Genomic DNA, 22,462 nt, shown 5'->3' on the forward strand with positions numbered 1-22,462 from the left:
CAGTACGAAGAGTTGTCTTTCTCTACCACTTCTGTGAGCAAACCTTTTCTGCTCTATGCAGTATTAAATAAAACTTTAAAGCGAAATCGTCTTAATGTGGAATCGTACCTAAGATTGATAGACAAAAAATAATCCAGATTTCAATGCAGTTATGAAAAAAAAAAAAAAAAAAAAAACAAATAATTTCATTCCTCACATTTAGTGACCCACATTTGCGAACGCTGTGTATCAAGTGAATTTCATTTTTTTTAAAATGATTTTTAGTCTTGAAAGTCACTATATTTTCAATTGAAATTTCCTTCACTAGGAAACAATCATGTATCTAGAATAAATTACTTATTGCATTATTTTTCTTTATCTTTTTCTTGTCAGTAATAATTCTAATTAAGTATATTTTTAATACCGTGTGAAATTTCAGATTAGCATTGCATGGGAGTCCGCAGATCACTTCCCGAATGAATAGAGGGTCCGCGCTATCGGAAAGTTTGAGAACCACTCGTCTAAGGTATTGGTTTCCAACCCTTTTACATTGCCGACACACTTTACTGAATGCTCACGACGTCGCGACACTTATTTTATTATTATTTGTGTAATAATGTGTAGAGACCAGACCGTGTTCACAACCAATTCTAAAGTTTAACGTAGGCATAGTTTGGAACGAACGCACAATACACGTACCACATGTTCAGCACTGTAACAGAATTGCAAATACAAAACATGCAAATTGAACTGAAACAGATAGAAAAGAGAGTATCATAATGTTAACGAGAAAATGAACCCTCCGAGGTTCGAACCCCGAACCGCACGTGTTATCACTACGCTACGGTTGAACTGCTACTCTTGCTGGCGAAGAGATGTAGTTCATGAGGACAAGTTGCCCGTGATGGTCCTTTGGTGTTGGACACAATTACTTGAGCAGTCACCCTATTTACTCGTGCACCACTATCAGATGTGGTTTTCCGACCAACAGTGAGCTACATTACAACCCGGAGCAGTAGGTCTGAAGGCCGTACACGTGTGTCTCTGCTGGTGCGTTTGACCGTTCTACATTGCAGACATAATATGGACTTTTGAACAGAGAATTGAAATTGTGTTACTCTTCGATGCAAGGAATCGTTCGTACAGTGCAACAGTACGGTTGTTCGATGGACAAAATGTGCGCAACCCGATTAGTGTTTCTTCTGTACGCCACTTATTACTCAAATTCTTTGCGACAGGCAGTTTGGCCAATGCCCCAAAGCCTCGAAACCCTAGTGTTGCTACGGAGGAGACACAGGTACAAGTGTTAGCGGAGCTGACTGTGCATCCTCAACAGTCCATAACAACAGTGACTCAAACGTGTGGTGTATCACGCACAATGACACACAGAATCTTAAAGAAAAATGTAACTTCCATCCAAACAAACTACGTGTGGTCCAGGAGTTAAGTGAATCCCGATATGCGTATCGAGTTTCGTAAGTAGATGGGTGAGGTATTGGCGCGTGGGACCCTTGTGCTGACAAACGTGTGTTTCAGCGATGAGAGTACATTTTACTTGAATGGCAAGGTCAACAGACATAACTGCCGATACTAGTGTGACACAAATCCTCATGTATTTCGTGAAGGCAAAACGAAACACAAACAGTTGCTGAATGTCTGGGCGGGTATCTTCGGTAATCACTTAATCGGGCCCCTCTTCATCGATGGAATATTAACAGGTGAGAAGTGCCTGGCAATACTGCAAGACTTGATTGTACAATCCGCGGCAAAAAACCTGCAACATGAGGATGTAAGTTTATTGTGAAACTACGCCTAACAGCACAGGGAATGAACATAACGTTTAAGTGGAACGAATCACGCCAGGATAAACCTCGTCCTCCTCCCTTGCACACTTATTTTGGAGCAAACGACTTCGTCATTTCACAATAAACTTATATGCTCATGTTGCAGGTTTTTTGCCGCGGATTGTACCATTGATTGTGGAGGCAGTGGAAGAGAATTCCCAAGAATTTTGAAATAATCCATCTGTTTTTCAGCAGAATGGTTGTTCTGCCTATTGTTACCGTCTTGTACGTGACTACTTAGACGTCGTGTTTCCGCGATGATGGATTTGTCGTCACGGCACCATTGAATGGCCAGCATTGTCACCAATTATGCTCCACCCGACTTTTTTCTCTGGGGTCATTTGAAGACAGTGGTGTTCCGCACACAGTCCAACAGCGTTGCGAAGTTGCGCCAATGCATAATTGATGCCTGCCATTCCATACAGGTAATGACTTTCACCCGTGTTCGGGAGGAGTTTGTCCAATTTTTACATTACTGCCAGGAGGTGGGCAGTGCACATTCCGAGCATCTCCTGCATTAAATGTGGTATGTCCCAAACGCTACCATCTTTCTCTCTGCTTACAGCTTTGCAGTGTTTCTTCGACCATACATTACGGATGGCGGAAATGTTAGCTAAGGACACGCTAGCGACATGCAGTTTCCAGAACTAGTCTCTACACGTGACCACCTTTCAAACGAGGCACCACTCGATGGGGGTTACTATTTAATATTTTGTAGTTATTTCCCGTAACCCCCTTAGGCCCCCCTCTTGGAGATTCTCCATATCAGCATAATATTGTCTTTTATGCCCCTTGAGGGTTACAAAAGGTTTCATCCTTCTATATGCCTTGGTTTCTTCAGAAGACATGCCTTAGTGTTATTCGTGGAACGCACTACCATTGATAGAACTTCTTGAGCTGAATTAAGTGATATGCATGAGTGTAAACGCTGATATGTAGGTTTGAGGAAATACAGGAAAACTAATTTCTATGTAAACCCAAATGTTGGTGTTAAAATATGCCCTCATTGAGCTTTTCATTATAACGCTTGTATGACGTCAGTACATATAACAGTTAATGAGATATAACGTAAAAGTTTAATTAACTCGTAAGTTTCAATTTATGTTTCACTAAAGTATTTTCCAAAGGTAGGACGTATCAGTCGGTACTAGTATAATTTTATTTAAAATGTAGCTACAACCTTCCCAATGCGAAATCTGTGTGGTTTAGGTGTTAGGATGAAATTATATTATTACTTTTACAACCAAATTGAAAACGGGCAAACGGGCGTGTTTTCCCCAAAAACTTATCCTTTTTTCTAGAATTTTCGGCTTTTGTCCCTGTGCTCCCCCCAGAATTTGAAAAAAAAAAATATCATGAATGCCACAAAAAATAAAGTAGAGACCATAGACAGCAAAATACTTTTTACTTCATGTTTCTATGCACAATAGAAGTGATACTATACGCTTTTGTTTCATACACTATAGATTATTAGAAACCATTTAAATGGCCCGCGGAATCGCGAAGCATACTGGGTGTTGGCGGGCGATAGCAGGAGGGTTAATGCGACCTTCAAGGCTGTAAGTAAAGAAATTTTGAACATTCCTTTTACTTTCTGTTGAGTAAAACCCGCATGAGTTTTATCGGGGTTCTCCTGTTACCTCCCACTTTCGTCATTCCACTATTCATTCTCATCATCATAGTCTCCTTTAGCCATGGGACGTAAAACTGAGAGATTTCGTTTCAACATTTCTTTGGCTTCGTACATTTTTCTATTGATACCATTCCAATCGTGGTGTGTGCATAAGATGGAATGCGCCTTCTAATAGGAAAAAGTAATCACTCACTAGCTGCCGCTCAAAGCGTTAGACGCAGAAATTGGACGTGTCTTTAAATATTTCCCTTGACTCCTAGAATGTGGATTGGATATTGCGAAATTACTCCCCTGAGGTGGGGAGACTGGTTTTACTTTCTGTCGCCTTTCATCAGCAAAACCTTTTAGAGTGGGAAATTAAAGTTTTTTACAGATATTCTGCATGAACCCAAGAGGTGCATACAATGGGATTTTGCAAAATATGACATTTCAGAAAGAAAAGACGATCAAACCTGTGTTTCATGGAATATTCGATCTTCGTTGACCATAAGAGCTTGAAATTATATATTATGGCACATATATAAGGCGGTTATGTATGGCGCATATATAAACTGTGGATAAGACGGCGGTTTTGAAATTTGACCTCTGAAGTAGAAAAGGGGTTGAACACCTTTATTATTATTATTATTTTGTTTGTTTGTTCGTCCGGTGTTTTTCGCCATTCACCGGATCTCTGAACTGTTGGACTTACAAAACTGAAATTTTGTTACGTAACCCCGCGTAGCGTAGTCGCTAACGCTCTCGCATTTGATGTGAGTGGTCTCAGGTTCCATTCCGGTGGTGACACTCGGTCTAAAAGTGTAACAGATTTTTCAGTCCAGCTGTTCTGAGTAAGGTTTTAGTGGGAAAAATGAAATGAAATCTGTTAGTTTAACTCCCACGGTTATGCCTTTAGGCTGAGGGAGACGATAATTAAAGCAATTGAATGATTATGGAAGAATTCGTGCAATGAGAATATGGCAGGAAACTGGAGTACCTTCAGAAAACTCATGGACACAATGGTGTCTACCACAACGTTACTGGGATCGAACCAGGGACCCTACGCACCGGAGATAAGCGCTTTATCTCTGAACCACCCTAGTAGAGCGCTAAATTTTCCCGGGTTTTCCTCATTCACATCAGGCAAATGCCAAGATGGTACCTAACATAGTGGTTCCAGGCCGCTTCCTTCCTTCCCTCCCTAATTCTCAGGGCAGTGTGCTTGCCGATAGACGTCATCCCTCATACATGACGGACTAACATGGTCATGGCTGCCGAAAAGCCCTGAAATCTAATTCCTAATTCTAGTCCTGAAATTTTGTACAACTGTTGTCTATGAACTTCAGAATGTAAATAAGATGGAGTTTTGCAAATGCAACTTCTAAGACAGGGGAAAGAAAAATTGCGCTTTTGCGGGTCAAGGGGTTCAGCAGATTTCTGAAACGTTCGGGTGGAGTAATTCCAAATGTTCTACAGATGGTCTCCATGAACCCAAGGGTGTGAATAAAATGGGCGATTGCGAAATAAGGGAGCGAAAGGGAGTTGAACTTTTTATCGTTTTTCATCAGATGACAAAACTATTATAAGTCACATTTAGTAAAACGATGCATTATGTACAACATTGAATTCAAAGAGAACATTTGTTCAAAATTTTAAGTCTAAACATTTTACGCTGAACGACGAAAAATGTTCAGTTCCGTTCCCCTCTTAGGGAGCAAGTTTTGATAAGCCTGTATAATAAACATCCTAAAGTTTTTTTTTTAATTTAATTTTATTTATTTATTTATTTTTACAAAATTCCAAATTTCAACTCCCAGTGCCTTAAAACATCTGGTAAGTCAGTGAATGAGTGACACATACATGTATAGATTGCTCTGTTGGCTAATTACGCATCGTGGAATTTGATCGCATTATAACAAATTAACTGCTATATTTCAAACATTAAAATCACCTGTGAACGTTGCCTTCATATGTAGTATCCAATACTCAGAACTAATTGCTCTTGGATGCTTATTTCGTAACGTAACTTTTATATTTGCTATATGAGGGGCAGATGTGCAGAAGCTATTATTAGAAACCCAAAAATATCTGATCCTTTGATGTGCTATACTAATTGAAAGTTTGAAAATTTATTGAAAGAAAAGTAAAATTACTCTAGTACAAATTACAGTTGTGCATCGGAAATACATATACAAATTCAGTGAGAGTGTAACTGAATTATAGAATAACAGTATAATAATACGAAATTATTTTTACAAAGTACCAAAGGAAAGAAAAAGAAAGAAAAAATTGCCTGAAAGTTCCGGAACCAGAACGCCTCCCAGATGAAAGTGTGGTAGAGGAAGAAGTCAGTTGGAGGAAGTGCGTACAGGAATACAAGATATGAGTTTTGTTATTTTCTGCCTTTGTTTTGGAAAAGTGTGTGAACATATCGGCGCTTTCCTTCAGAGGGGTTTTCCAAATTTTGCATCATTTTGAAGGTAGATGATAAATTCTTCTTATGGCACCTGACTATCTGGCGATGGTTTCGTCAGTATATAATGCCTTTGAACTACGAATTTTCTTTCCTCTCAAAGCATCATCAGGATGGAATTGTAGGTGGTCATCTATAGCATATAAACACGTGCGACAAAAAAACTAAAAGAAATATAGAATCAACCCCTCCAAACAAATATGTCATTAACAACTACACACCACACCCCTAGGTCCTGATGTCAGATTTGGTGAGATGAGCTGATTGAAATTTTTAAGTTCCGTACAATTTCACGGTCAGTCAATCGATGATCCAATCTCACAATGGGTTGACCAGGATGACTTCTCATCTCGACTCATGTATGGACGACCAGGACGGGGATCATCCTCGACGGACATTCTTCCAACTTGGAAATGGGCGATCCACTGAAATGTCTTTGCAGAACTCATTGATACATCATCGAGTGCTGCTACTCGCAACATTTTGTAACCCTCTAGCCGTTTTTTTTTTAAATTTAATAATAATAATAATAATAATAATAATAATAATAATAATAATAATAATAAATTCCATGTTCCTTTCGATTACCCACTTCACATTCTGACACGGATCTCACAACACACCGCACCCAATCATGTCTTACTGAACACTGCCTTAGCTCAGGTGAGCGATAAAGCTGTCACATCATGAAGTGCTGCACATATTCGTGCAGTGAGAATTCTTAGGTATAGTTAATATTTTAAAAAAATCTTGGAATTAACTGCCCTTGTATTTCCTAATAAAGATCTTTTCTGTAGTATTCTTCACCTGTGCTTAGTGATAGAGAATTGTCCGCGTTTCTGTGCTCTCGATTTGAATAATTTACTGTAGGTATGTGTGCATACACTGCGGAAACGCATTTGAGAATGCTTAGGAAATCACAGAGCTGGTCCAGTATATGAACATTTTAGAAGCCAGCAAGAATAGCAAAGCAATTCTGATGGATACAACTACAAAAACAGGTGAGGAATCGAGAAAAAAATATCACAACTTTAAACTAAATGCTTACAAAGAGGTAGTGTGCTGTGCAAGTAAAGAAGTACAGTGGTTATACTGCTACAGATAGAGATCCTTAGATACACAGTTACAGATCTAGAAATGTACTCCATGTAATTTACAAAATGCTTCGGAAGAACTATTACACTTCTTAGAAGACAGTTTTACCTCACCCAACCAAGAGAACAATCTGAATATGAAACAGACAGAAACGCCAAACAAGTTTAAATTGCCCTTGTATGTTGCGTTCATTGATTATCGAAAAGGATTCAATCCTATAAAGACATCTACAGTTATTAACGCTGTTAAACCAAGCGGTATCAAAGGAATTTATACCAAAGTTACAAATAATATCTATGAGTGTTCAACTACTTGGCTATGCAAAAACCGAAGAGCACAAAAGTGTTAGGATAGAGTTACATTATTTTCCATAAGTTTTTTACGAATGTATTTGAATATGTATTTCAGTTTCTCAACTGGAAAAACAGTGGCATAAAAGTAAATAGGAAACAACTGATTCATCTTTGTTTTGCTGATAACATCATTCTGTTAGCAAACAACAACAACAGAACTACAGGACATACTAAAAGATAGGAACTAACTAACTAACTTTATGACCTATGGAACCCGGAGGTTCTATGCCGCGTTCACAAAAGCTCTCCACTGACTTCTATCCCTAGAAAATTGGATCCAGTTTCTACTTTGTATTCCTATCTCTGCGAGATCCATCTTAATATTGTCCTCCCATCTGCGCCTACGTCTTCCTAACGGTCGTTTTCCGATTGGTCTTCCAGTCAAGACTTTGAAAGCGTTTCTACTTTCTTCCATTCTAGCTACATGACCTGCCCACCTAAGCCCCCTAGACTTGATGACCCTAACAATGTTGGGTAAACCGTATAAGTTATGTAGTTCCTAGTTATGAAGTTTCCGCCATTCCTCATTCCCATTCCTCTTGGGTCTGAATATTCGTCTCAGGATCTTGTTCTCAAATACTTTCAGTCTATGTTCTCCTCTCAGAGTAAGCGACCATGTTTCGTAACCATACAGAACAACAGGCATGATTATCGTTTTATATATTTTAAGCTTCAAATTCACCGACAGAATTAGCGACGACAAGAGATTTTGAACCGAATAGTAACACGAATTCCCTGCTTTTAGTCAACATTTAATTTCTTCGTGAATATGATTTTCGTCTGTTAATAGTGATCCTAAATACATGTATTTGAAAGTATCCACTTTATCAAAAGTATTATTTAATATTTTAACGCATCAATAATTTGCCGTATTACGGTCCCGACGCACTTCCGTGTGTTTAGTTTTCTCTGCATTTACTTCTAAACCCATGTCCCTGCAAGCGTTTAATAAGATCTCTGCATTTCTTTCTATTGTTCTATCATCACCTATTAAATTTACATCATCAGCATATGACATAACCTGATGAATACCGTTCAACTGTAGGCCCTGGTTGCTATCTTTGATTTTCCTTGTAACGTATTCCAGCACAAAGTTAACCGCTTAACTTATAATTTTCTTCACAAAAGTCGTTCCAAATTTTATAATTTTTTATTGGTAATTTTTTTGTACGTTGGAGGTAGAGGTACGTGGAAGCAAACATTACTAAAACTGTCTAAAATTTAGGCCTGAATTAGGCACTTGAAAATCACCGATTTTAAAACCACGAGTATATTCGTTTGTAATGAAAGTAGATGTATCTTATTGTTAGTCTTACTTTTTTGAACACTTTTGTGTACATGAAGCGACAACGAATCTTTTACAATGTTTTATTCAGTTCGTCCAATTTATTTGAACTACAAGCTGATCAAAATTGAGATTTAAATTTTCCCGCAAGAAATATTAAAATCCCGAATATTTGCGTTTCACAATAAACATTACCAAATTACACTAGCATCTTGAGAAAAAGACACAGTGGGGAAAATGAGTACAGTATAAGTAGATATTCCATTCAATCTACTACGAATTTTTGTATTCTTTTTGAAAAAAAAAATCAAAGAGAAATAAGAGACAAATGATTTCTCGGTACAATGTAGATATGCTATTTCAGTTCCGTGATTTCATCAATAAGCATTGGCCTCCAATGCAAAATATTAGCTGAAAATAGTTAAATGAATCTTACCCAAGGGCGCCGATCCTGAGAGAGACCCCCACCAAGCTCAAAAATGAAATGAAATCTTTGAGTTTTACGTCCCACAGTTATGCCGGTTAGGCTAAAGGAGACGGTGATTATGTGAAATGAATGAAATGGTGGAATGAAGAAAGTGGGAGGAAACGCGAGAACCCCGAGAAAACCCACGCACACGATGTTTGTCCACCACAAAGTTCACTTGGCGGGAGCAGGGTTTGAACCCGGGACCCCATACACCAGAGGTGAACGCTCTACCACTGATATCACACCATTTCGCGTCCAGTTCATTACTTAGTTCAGTAAGAGATTGAAAGTGGAAATCTGCGCCAGATTAGTGTCTCCAAAACGGATCACAGATGTTCAAGTCCGAGATTGGGCCGAGGGAAGGTGTTCAACTTTATCCCAATGTTCCTAAACTACGCCACAACGGCTCCAGCTGTGTGAATGGGGCATTATTATCTGGAATATGGCGCCGTTGCCCGGAATCAAGCTCTGGACCATAGGATGCACATAGTCCCCTAAAATGGCGACATAATCACGCACAGTGACGCGAGCAGTAAGCGTCAGCATAGATCCCTTTGGAAACCAAGACATTGTGGCCCACAGAATCAGAGATTTCAACCCGACCTTGGAGCTGCGGTTGTGTCGAACTGGACATGTAGAAACAAGTTGTTCCGGATGTCACTGCATTTTCCAGTGTTTTTTATGCGGCAATCCCTCTCATCTAGGTTTGTTCCGGATGATTACTGCTGTTCTTTCATGATGCCTTACCCATGAGTTCTGTGTGCCCTCTTTACCTTGGACACTTTTTGTAGATACATCTGACGAACTGTCAGTCTTGAATTCTCTTACCTAAACCAACTGCTCACCAATCATTCTCTGAAAACCAGAGGTAATTCCAATTTTGTTGAACCAATGGTTTGCGATTTCCGCACTACGCTGAGTTACGTACTATTACTCAATATCCCCAATCCGCAACACAGAGGATTCCATCTCCTTTAACCCTCCATTCAGACTGGAAATAGTTGAAATTAGTAATTTCCGGTTCCAACGCTTATCGTCATATAACGAAAACGGTAACAGCGAGAAACGGTTTCTTGCAAACAGTTCAGCGTCTCAGGATAATATAGCATGGCTGTCGACAACACTCTACCAACACAAGAAGTGGTTCAAATTTAATACTACTTCTGGTTCCAATATTGATTTCCGCAGACCAAAAACGGTAAAAGATACCGAGATGCGGTTTTCTGTAGTCGATTCATTCTTCCAAGAATAAGTTGTATATTTTTCATCAACCCTCAATTCGAACCAAATGTGGTTCAAATTAATCATTTCCGATTTCAAAATTTATCATCATAGAATAGAAATAGTAATACATAGCGACAAACTGTTTTCTGCAATCGATTTAGGGTATCGAGGAAACCTTTCATCACAACCCACAACATTCTACCGAAACCGAAAGTGGTTAAAATTTACTAATACGGCCGGTTTTAATATTAATTTCTACACAGAAAAAATGATTAGAGATATCGAGATATTTTAAAAAAGAATCGATTCACCTTGCCAGGAATGGGTTTCGTCTTTTCCATTAACCTTGTGTTCAAACCGCAAGTGGTTGAAATAAACTATTTTTGGTTTCAACCTTTGTTGTCATAGAACAAAAACAGTAAGGAATAGCGAATAATTGGTTTTGGATGTGTATTCGGTGTGCGAAGAACAGATTTACCTTAGATTTTATTACTCGGTTGCAATCAGTACTTATAGATGCACTACTTCAAATTTGAGTATTCAATTCGCACAGTTTGGAAGTTTTCGTTGCACACTGTGAAGCAATACTCAGTTCTTTGTAGTCTAGTACTCGCATGAAAGGTAGAAACTGAGTAAAATATGAAACAATCAGGAACAATGACGGTTCTCAATTCTGTGGGTACTTAATAATGCAGTTTAACTCTTAAGCGGATTTGTTAAGCGGGTTTGCATATGTAGACTTCTAACTACGAAAACATTTACGATTACTCCAACCTCAATCATTTCACGGTTTCAACCCATTTTATGTAATTTATTAGGACGTAAAATCGAATGTAATTTATTCGCAAAATACCTTTATACATTACAAGAGCTGTAACTTCCAAAAATGCACCGCAAGCTCAGTCATATCGAAAAAAAAAAAAAAAAAAAAAAAAACGAGTATGGAGTAGAAAACTACTTTACACAGAAGTCAAAGGAAGATCTGCGATTACATATAAATGTCGAGCGGTTTGGGTTAATAGTCGCTCAATTAAAAGGTTTGTTCCAACCCTGTAGGAAGTCATTTTTTATGTATGTTCCTATTTTCATCCAGAGACTGAAAACATTTCTTTGGATAACTCTTTGGCAACTCCTTTTCTTTCAAATTCGTTTAGAAAGGAACATTACACGCATTGCAAATCTAAAATTCATTGCTGAAAAAAATTATTAAGTATTCACTATTCCATTATTATCCTCAGTTTAGTAAGGAAAAACTATTTATAATCAGTGGTGATTTCAGGAATTCTCTCCCGGGGATTATAAATATGCAGTGGGAGGGAGTACTGCAAAAACACTGGTAGTCCACATTGAACGCGATCGAAGATATGACCGCGAAAGGGAATATTTCTTAACTCGAGGGGGAGGTGTCGAAATCTCCCGAGGTCATCCTATTAAATCATCACTGTTTATAAGATTCTCTTAACAAATAGAATATATATATATATATATATATATATATATATATATATATATATATATATATATATATATATTCGTTCTACATTTTGAAATGACAAAATCATAAAGAACTGTAATAAAAACATAAAGAATTATAATACTAATTAGGAAAATACCGGCTCTTCAGAAAGCAACTATGCAGTGCCATGTTGTGGTGTGCCAAGTGATGACTGATATGATTGTCAATTAGTAATACAACATTGTCCATTGTTTAACATATTTGAACCGTATTTGACGTCCATGACATTAAAGTTTACGTTCGAGTTAATTTCAGTTGTTTAAAGTGGTTAATGGAAAATAAAAGAAAATATGGCAAGTTATAAACTACATAGTTACTTTCTAAACACCCTGTATTATCGTGTAAATTACCGATTTCTGGTCGGGTTAAAACTCGGAATACTTTTTCGGATTGCACTTCAAAGTAAGTCATCTCTATTTGCCTGACAGGAAATACATGTTTAACTCCAATTAATTAATCAATATTTTTACTAATATATTTTTATTGTAATATTTTTACTATTGAACAATGTATATACTTCATTTCCAAAATCAAAATCTCGCAAATATATTGGATGAGTGCATATTCACCAATAAATTATTATTTAGTTTACGTAACTGCTGATCGATTCGCCTTGATCTTAGTTGAACAAACAATAATATTAATAAAGTAATAGTAACATAATATTAATAAAGTAATAGTCACATCTTTATCAGAAAATGTCGGCCGTAGCCAATAAATAAGTTAAACGAAATCAAATGCTACTTGTGTTTTCTATATATATATTCCCCCCCCCTTTTTTTTTTGTCTCTATTCAAAATTCTATTTAATCAAATCGAATCCGACAGGGACACCAAACATAAATTGCGATAACAAGTAAAAACAAACATTGTACTCGAGTGGGACTCGAACTAACCTTTAATAGCACCTCATGATCTACAACCGAACGACTTAGACCACTCGGCTAGGGTGACACCTTGCAATTACCTCAAACTTGTTTCGAGTAGCAACTCTTATTACAGGATGAAATGTATTTTGTATTGTCCGAAATGTGAGGATATTTCACCCTGTTGTAATATGTCTGTTGAATTTTTCTATGTTTATGATATTCGTTCATAAATATTATATAAATTGTCAGGATTATTTATAATCTTTCATGGAAATTCACTGGTGCATGCGATCCACAAAACTCAATATATTTCATACAGTCAAACATTTTGTTGTACGCCGCATATTTTGAGAACTACATATAGTGTAGCCAAACCAAAACTAACAATTTACTCAGTATGATGTGCTTATTCCGTAAAAAATACGAAAACTTGATTTAAGGGCCGTGAAAAAATTTTGTGTTCCTGACCCAAAAAAATGAATATACTTTATTCGATCAAATATTTTCTTGTACGCCCCATATCTCGATAACTACATATAGTGTAGCCAAACCCAAAGTACCACTTAACTCAGTATGATGTGCTTGTTCCGTAAAAAATACTAAAACCTGATTTAGGGGCCGTTCCAAACTTTTGTGGTTCCTGATCCAAAATCTAATTATTGGCCAAGATTGCAATCTTTTGATGCTTTTTTTTTTTTTTTATCATTCCTAAAATTCTTGTTGAGAAATAAAATATACACAATTACAATGACATTAAATATTAAGTAGTTTATTGTAAATCTTTGCATTTTCATCTGCCCTCTTTCTTCTGAATTAAGACTAAACTGTAATAATAGCAGGTTAAGAATTCGAAATATGTATATTTAGCACGTGTATTGCCTCACTTTATTTCATGTTCTGTATGAAAAAAAAAAAAGGTCTTGTACGTAATAAACTCATCATTGCTTAATTTTGCAAACACTCGGACAGGGATCGGCTTATTTTAAATGAAGATTTTATATGCCAAATTTCATTCTCCTAAGCTGACAGGATCGTGAGATATTCAATTTTCTCATAAATTTGGACCCCTGCTTTATTACTCTCTCGATTGGGGCTGAACGTGGACTTAAACGTCATCGAGAATATCATTATTCATCTCAGCGACCATAGGAACTAATGATTCATTACTAGTGTATGTTGTTTGTTGATTATTTTCACACATTCCCCTTTTTCACCACCCTAGAAGTGGCTTACCCACAATATATTTTAGAGATTATAAGATATGTGTGTACTAAGTTCGGTTAATATTAGTCCATACGTTCCAGAGTTATAGTAAAATATACACATATACATACATACATATATATATATATATATATATATATATATATATATATATATATATATGCTACCTTCCTCCTTTCCTTAAAACGGGAATTTTCATAAACACATGAATACTTGTTCGCTTATTTTAAATCAAGAATTTATATACCAAATTTCATCTTCCTAAGCTGACGCAATCGTGAGATATCAAATTTTGACTCTCAATCCATCCGTTGACGCTTATTTTAATCAAAATAGCTTGATAAAAAATTAAGTTAGGGCATGGTCCTCTCATGTATCAAAAATAATTTAAATCGGTTCACGGTCTAGGAGGAGTTCGCGGACAAACATTTTTAAATTCATTTTTATATTCCGGTATATAGATACATCGATTATCGGTAGTTTCTTACGAAGTTAAATTTAAACAATTTACAAATTCGACTTACTTAAAATTCAAGTTTTTTTTCCGGGAATAAACCGAGAAACTTTGCATACGTGTTCATAACCTCAATACAAGAAAGAAGTGTCTGCCATTGTGGTTTTGTTGTCGGTTTATTCCCTATACAGACTGTGTATAATCCTGATAGGAAAAGCTTCGATCCGCGTTCTTCAGTGTCCGTTTTCCAGATCTAGTAAGACTTTTAGACACAGTTGAGACTTCCTAGCCCAGCATCTATCTACATCAGTGAATAATTCTTGTGGTCTTAAAGTTACATACACATATAAATTCCAGAAGACTTAAAATTATCAACAGAAATTTCCTTATACTTTCTTTGCATTTCGGGAACAAGGTGAAAACACACTATTGTAGTTAATTTCACAGATACGGAGAAGTTGGTGTAAACTAATAGCAACTGCGCCTTGTAGATTAACACTACGAATATGAAACATAAGTTAGAAAATGTTACAATAGCGGTCTTCGAAAAATCAATGCATTAACTTAGATTGGTAGTATTTTGTATAAAATCTTATCAAGACTCTTGTAGATTTTAACACAAATGTTTGGGGCCATATTGTACGTTAGTTTCTGCACTTTTCTACAGTATAAACCTGCTACTGTATTGCGTGATTCATTTTCTTAGAGTGTCAATGTTTGTCTTTTTTAAGACTTTCAGCGGCATCCGGAACTGTATTGGCAACTTGCTATAATCGCATTCGGGAATGTATTTTAATGCAACCAGATTTGAGTAGTACTGACAACGAAAATAATGCATTCTGAATATATTCTGGTTTTCTGAAAATTACGCGTTCATGTACATTGCTCATGACTGGACATCGGATTTTTACGCACTTAAAATTCATGAAATATGCATGCAGCTATGCTGTTAAAATATGTACTTAATATGTATTAACAGTGTGATGAAAGAGAGCATTTTCAAGCATGCAGCAAAGTTGTGACAAAGTTATGTAGGTGAAGTATGACATCGCAAGTGTACTATACTTTTCAGGGACTTTTCTTCAGAATTTATTTTTATTGACAGTTACGTTTTATGTACTCCTAACGTTTTAAAACACGAAATTATGAGATTAAAATAAACACAATAGTATGAGAACACGATCTCTAGTTTATCTTCACATTTCAGAATGCATTTACTTTACATGAATTAATACGAGCCTCACTTTTCTACACGTTTCCACTGTAAAAAAAATAAATAAATAAAAATAAAAATAGAAAGTTTTCGTTTTTAAGGATTTACTCTTTCCCGTAATTAGCTTTGCAGTATATAACAAGATATTTCTCTTCATTTTTTGGTGTCACTTTGTGATATTTGTAGCCAGAAAATGATTTGTTAACGCCAATAGATGTTACTGAACAATATTTATAAAGAGGAGCAAGCTTAGTATCTATATTTTCGGGCAAGTTGAAATTTAACTCTTGGAGGTATCTTTCCATGGCTTCAGTTGTTTTGTAGTTGGAGTTTCTGACAATTACATCCGTCAATTTCTTTCCATAGAGCGCCTGAATTTACCAGAAACAGACTGGAGTTCGTTCTGAACTTATTAACTAGAGCTAATACTAAGCATTCACTGAGCAGCATTCCTCGCGTCTCTTGTCTCTGAATTATTGTCGACACGATATTAGAAACATCTTTATCATTACTAGATTTCTCTTAACGTTTTGGCAATTCTAATCTACTTTGCTCTGCTGATCGGTTGCTAACATTATTAGTCCTCCACAAGCTAGGCAGTCTTCCATCCTCCCATGCAGAAAGCTGTTCTGTTGCCTAGACATATAAATGCATTAAAACACAAACTAAAACTGGATTTATTTCATGCTATAAAAGCATACATATGAAATAAAAACTTACAGAATATGCTGAATATGCTCTTAAGCACTGGAATATTCTCTTAAGCACTAATATATGCTCTAACCTTTAAAATATGTATTTACGCGCACTAGAAAACTTCAAATTTGAGCTGTATTATTGTTGTTAGAAACTCCTACCAAGTTTAACAGAGATGCTTATAAGCAAACAAAATATGCATTTGCATAAAAATCCGATGTCAGCTTATGACTATCCGTAACACACTTTAGTCTCCCGAATCGCTCTTCTAATTTTTATCTCGATTGTATCCGAACCTTGAATTTCAGCTAGTCCTACAAGAAGAAATAGACCAAAAGAATTGTGGTCGTTGACTACACAATGTTACAGATGGATGCGATTAATTGGTCTACTTTCGAAGTTCTTTCTAATAGCAGGCAACAAGTTGGTTAAGTGGGACGATACTCTTGACTACCACCAACAGGAATTAGGTCTTTTCCCTCCCATCTCCCCTCGTGTAGCGTCTGTTACCACCTATCCTTAGGATTGCCTCCGAGACAAAAGTGAGGTTCTCCCGTGTCGAAAAGGAATCATGAAAGTGATATCTCGCATCTCGTCACGAAAAATCTCTCGTGTCTCGTCTCGTCTCGTGAGCAACCCTGCTTATCGTGATATGTATTGCCGAATATAATAATAAAATGTGGTGAGCACTTGTATGATCCATGAATTGCATAATTTCAAGAAATTAATTGTAGTTTTTATACTATTTTCATTACACAGTTACTCAAATTACACTAACTGATAAAAATACATCTAAGCCGTTAGCATACGCGCCTTTGGTGTGGGAGACCCGGGTTCGATTTCCGGCGGGAGTTCATGTGCTTCGGATTCCACGTTAATCAGTAGGTCCCGTCTCATATAGCCTCGCTGCTGAAATGAACGTAAAATCAACTCAACTGATAAAAATACATGAAAGCCTACTGTACCCATTACAATTCTACTAATGCTAAGAGTAAAAAACAATTGAAAGAAAACATTTTTTTAGCTTTTAGTATGAGAAAGTACATAATTAAAAATCGTTACCGGAAATGTATCTAAAGGAAAATAATTGTTCTTAAGCATTTTACAGAACGTACAAGTTTTTTACCAAGGTTTCTCTCCACGGAAAAGCAAAATTATTTCTAAAATAAATAGCGGATATGGATTCTGCTCAACCAACGCTTTTTTATTCTTTCTTGTTTTCAGTACATTATATCTTTGTCCAAATAATTCCATGCTAAGGGAGAACACTTGCTTTTGGAATGACTCTACAGATCCACACTACAGGCAGCCATATCCGTATTATAACTTTGAGGTGAAAGGTTATAATGAGCTAGGAAATGTAACATTTAGTCCAATCAGTTTTCATCATTTTGCACACGGTAAGTTAGATATAAAAGATATTACTATTTACAGGCATTATATTTAATAGTGTCGTTACACGATGTATTAACCTATAATACTCTATATTTTAGGATTTGTAAATAATGTTGAAAATTCATGTCTGTGTGTGCAATTGAAAATTAAAATTAAAGGTATTAACAGGAGTTTTAATCTTGTTGTGAAGATGTTTCACTGAAAAATCAGTCTCACTTGTATTTACATACAATTATAAGGGAAGTGAGATCTTAAGTGAAAAAGAAAGTATTAATACAAGGCATGCCCAGATGAAAGTGGGACTGATGCATTTAAGCAAAGATTTATATAGTTTTAATGCATAAGTATGATATAAATTGAAAAGTGTTACATAGGGTACAAGATCTTTGTAACAATACTGTCTATACATAATCACCCTAAGTGGTTGAGAGAGGTGTCCCATTGGTCCACGAGACGATGGATACCGTCAGCGAAGAAAGTCATGGGTTGCGTGCGGAAACATTCTTCAACTGTTTCTAGGACCTCACCGGTTCCCTTGCTCACAGACAGGCTGTCTGCAATCTCCTGGGTAGTTATTCAACGATTCTCCCTCACAAGGGCGTCTACTGCAGCAATTGATTCATCCATGATGACCACATGTGCCTGACCTGGTCGTGACATGTCCGCTGTACTCACACGTCCATGATGACACTATCTGAACACTACAGTACGTGACATACACTGTCCCATACACATCCTTCATTCGACAGTAAATGTGAGTTCCACTAACACCTTCTGCCGACAAAAATTGGATTATGCGCGATGAGCCTGTTTAGAGGAATCCATGACATGCTTGTTACCTGTTATCTCGCTTCTGTTGCAGTCAACAACACACAGACCTATCCACTGTATGTCAAATTTCACCTGACATACACTGCCATCTACCAGGGAAATCGCAAGGTTGTACCACTGGGAATAACTACTCTCCAACCCCAGTCCCCCTTTTAGTTGGGCATGCCTTATTCTAACATATAAAGGTCAAATGAAAATGTTCACTCTTTCATGAACTAAAAACTAAGAACTCCTTCATGAAAAAAGTTAGTTACATAGATGATACAGTAAGATGTTAAAAACATTTAAACAGAGGTAGTTATTAACTAAAGAGGTAAGTTTTCTTTTTTTTAAATGCGCATGGGTACATATATTCACTAATAAAGGTAGTTGGATTTGCAGTAAAGTGTTTTGAATGTTAATTTTTGTTACAGTTATGTAGTAGATATACAGCACTAGTGAAGAGTTCAGAAGTCGCTGTGATTAAAGTCAGTACGATTACTCATTTTGAATGAAACCGGGATGTTTAAGGTTGAGGTTCAATACTGCCTTACCCACGTTCCCTAGTCTTCTGCCACAACTTCTCATGATGTTGACCGAATCCAAATCAAGTCATCTAGGAGTATGAGAACTATATTAAATAAGTAGGCATCTACAAACAAAATCTCTCTTTACTCTGTTTCTTTTTACCGACGCTTCGAACAAAATACAACACCCAAGGTATCAATATTACCTAAGTTATCACTTCTAGTTCCCTTTTATGTGAGAATTTCTAATCTAATCCTTTAACAATAAAATTAAAATCCACAGCTTTTAAGTAAAAATATAAATTGTTCATTAACTATAATTTAAAATTCTTAAAAGTAGAAAATCTTGTGAAGGGAATGATAAATTTGCAACTTCCCTCAATACCAGAAGGAGTCTCATACTCTAAAAAATACAAGGTAAATTAAATAACATTATTTTGCTTCATGGTTGTGCATTTTGATGCACCTGTTCCAGCGGTCCGGTGGTTTGCGTATACTTTTTCAGCTGGTTGCACAGCCATTTATTCACTTCTAGCTGTACATCAGCACTTGAAGCAATTTGGCGACCTCATAAATCATCTCTGAGGTCCGAATACGGAAGTTGGAATGGGCGAAATCTGGACTGCATATAATTCTGCTAGGACTGCATATATCCCAGCATCTCGAAACTCAGTTTGCCAAGAGTTTCAAGGTTGTTGGCTTCTTTGTATGGCTGTGTATTTCATGTAACAGCAATACTTTCTTCGACAACAGTTTTCGGCGTTTGTTACGAATCTTGTTTTAGCATCTTTTCCGGCATTTCACGGTAGCTTATATTGCTGACTGTAGACTATTATTTTCTAGATACTGTTTAAATATAGGTTCTTTTGAGCTTAAAAAAAAAGAAAAAAAAGTTTGCATCACATTTCCTGCGGAACATTATGTCTTGAAATTCTTCCGTACTGGCGATTTCATATATTTCCATTGGATTCCACCTTAAAGTAATGGATTCAGGTCTCAGGACTATTCTCTCCTACAAGATTTTGCCTTCGTTGTTTTAGCGGTCAAGTAACCGTTGACAAATCTCCACATCATTGCGCTTACGCTCTTCGGTAATGCTCTCTTAATATTTATCTTGTGGAGATTTTATGGGAACAAAGTTTATCGTGAATGATTTTGTATGCAGAACCATAAACTGATTTGCAGAGCACATTCAACCTCATTCATGGACACTCGTCGGTGAGCCAGAATCATCTTTCGATCTTGGCAGTTGGTGGCATCCTACTTTTTCTTCGTGCTTCACGGATGTCCGATCAATTTTAAATTTTCTGCTGACACACTTCAATGCCGAAGAGCTGTCTCCTATTGCGCTGTAAAGCTGCAATGAGTTCTAAGTCGTGCGCTTTTTCAGACCAGAGAAATTTGATCTTACTCTCTGTTCTTCCTTGGAGCGTACTTTGGACAAAGCGGTCTAGTCACTTTGTAACAGAAGAAAAGAAACTGAAGTAATTAAGATCAAACCGTATATAACCACAAGAGTACAACATTATAGCATGTGAGATCAGAAGGCTGACCGGCCAACCTAAAGTGAGCTATGGAAAAAGTGCGAATATTTGTTTCTTTATTCATCTTTGTATTAGGCTCACCAAACTTGGTTTATATCTTCCAGTTATACTTCAAACAATAGTAATTCTTAAAAATATCTCAAGAGCTCTCTTTCCATGGAAACGTTACTGTCCAAAGAATGCTTCTGCGTGCACCCTTTAACCTCTGCAACTTCTGTTGCGAAATACCCTTCATTCTGACACCCCTACTACAACTTAACAGACATCTGATTGCATGATGTGCAATAAACAGACAACTGAGCTGCTAACTCCATTTAAAAAGCCAAAACACTACATTCGCTTCTCCCGACCAACTGCTGGCTTTAAAATGGATCTACCACCTCGTGGATTCCAATTAGCCTTACACGGACTAAGTAATAATAATAATAAAAGTATTCTCTCACTTCATAATTTTAAGCTCTTTTACCTTCGTATCTCACTCATTCGTCCAGCCTGTAAAAGTTCGTTGTGTAAGAAGTCTCACATGAATCGTTATCTCTCTAAATCTGTGCACGCTTTCCCGCCAAAGTGGCTGCTTATATAAGCTCTCATTAGTTTCTGGAATAAATTGTTCGATTTATAAAGATAAAAGAGACTGATGAGACTGATATATATATATAGGCTGTCCCAGGAGGAAGGGGCAATATTTTGGAAAATGGTAGTATGAGGGATTCTAAGCAAAAAAAGTTCATATGAACATGATTCCTAATCTCAACGGTTTGAGACCTATAGGTTGTAAATCATTTTTAACTGTATATTGCATATTGCTCACCCTGTAGTTGTTCTACAGAGGTGGGGTATATCGGATTTGAATGGTGATGGAATGGCCTTTCCAACGGTTTGCAACATACGGCAATGGTGTCTTTGGAAAAGAAGTTATTGAGGGATATTTAGAATCAGTGTTGCCATCCAATTTCTTTAATACTTTTTCAAATTTCCCTCAATAGCTTTTCTTCCAAAGATATCATTGCCACATGTTGCATACTTTTGGAAAGGCCATTCCATCGTCTTTCAAATCCGCTACATTTCACCTCTATAGAATAACAGCAGGGTGAGCAATAACCAACATGAAGTCAATATGGTTCACAGCCTATAGCTCTCAAACTGTTGAGATTAGGACCAATGTCCATATGAACTTTTTTTACCTTAGAATCACCCATACTACAATTTCCCAAAATATTGCCCCTTCCTCCTGGGACACCCTATATATATATGTATATAAAGTGTCCGGAATGGGACTGACGGTTTTTAAAAGTGTATAATTTTAATATGGTCAGAGATACAGAAGAAAAAAAAAACTCATTTTAAAGGAGAACTCAAAAAGTTTATTTGGTCTTACTTACTAGTCATTCTAACTGAATGTAACTCCACGTGAGCTCCATTTGGAACTCTTACAACATCCAGCCTGAACTCAATCTCTTTCCACATACTCTGTGACATCTGAGGTGTTACTGAAGCAATCATATTCCTAATACGGTTCTTCAGTTCATCAAGGTTACGCACCTTTTCACCAGAATACATAAGGTCTTTCACATACCGCCACAGGAAGAAGTCCAGAGGGGTAACATCAGGAGAGCGTGGAGGTCACCTAATTGACTTATCCAACGGTCAGGAAATTCAGTATCAAGGTCCTCCCTCACTTGTAGGCTTCAATGTGGCGAGGCATCATCCAATTTTAATATCACTTGAGGTTGCAAATTTTGTAGCTGGGGAACAGCAAAGTGTTGAAGCATGTCTAAGGACACATTTCTTGTTATGGTTTATTCTATGAAAAAGAAGAGGCCTATAACTGCATTATGTGTTAAAGCACACCAAACATTCAATTTGGGACTGTCTCTAGAA

The 22,462-nt window shown here is 36.8% G+C and overlaps 1 protein-coding gene across 5 annotated transcripts in view; it reads left to right on the plus strand.

Annotated features, from left to right (window-relative positions):
* The window catches only part of LOC145688161 (uncharacterized), a 351,061-nt gene that overhangs the window by 263,530 nt on the left and 65,069 nt on the right, over positions 1-22,462 (plus strand). For 2 of the 5 annotated variants that reach the window (XM_081761989.1, XM_081761991.1), the window contains one exon: positions 17,530-17,705. The exons of the other annotated variants lie outside the window; for them this stretch is intronic. In XM_081761989.1, coding sequence (XP_081618115.1) covers positions 17,530-17,705 — 176 coding nt within the window. The remainder of the gene's footprint in view (positions 1-17,529; positions 17,706-22,462) is intronic. 5 annotated transcript variants of the gene reach the window in all.

Source organism: Thermobia domestica, chromosome 6, assembly GCF_964235325.1.
Source record: "Thermobia domestica chromosome 6, izTheDome1.hap1.1, whole genome shotgun sequence".
Lineage (NCBI taxonomy): Eukaryota > Metazoa > Arthropoda > Insecta > Zygentoma > Lepismatidae > Thermobia > Thermobia domestica.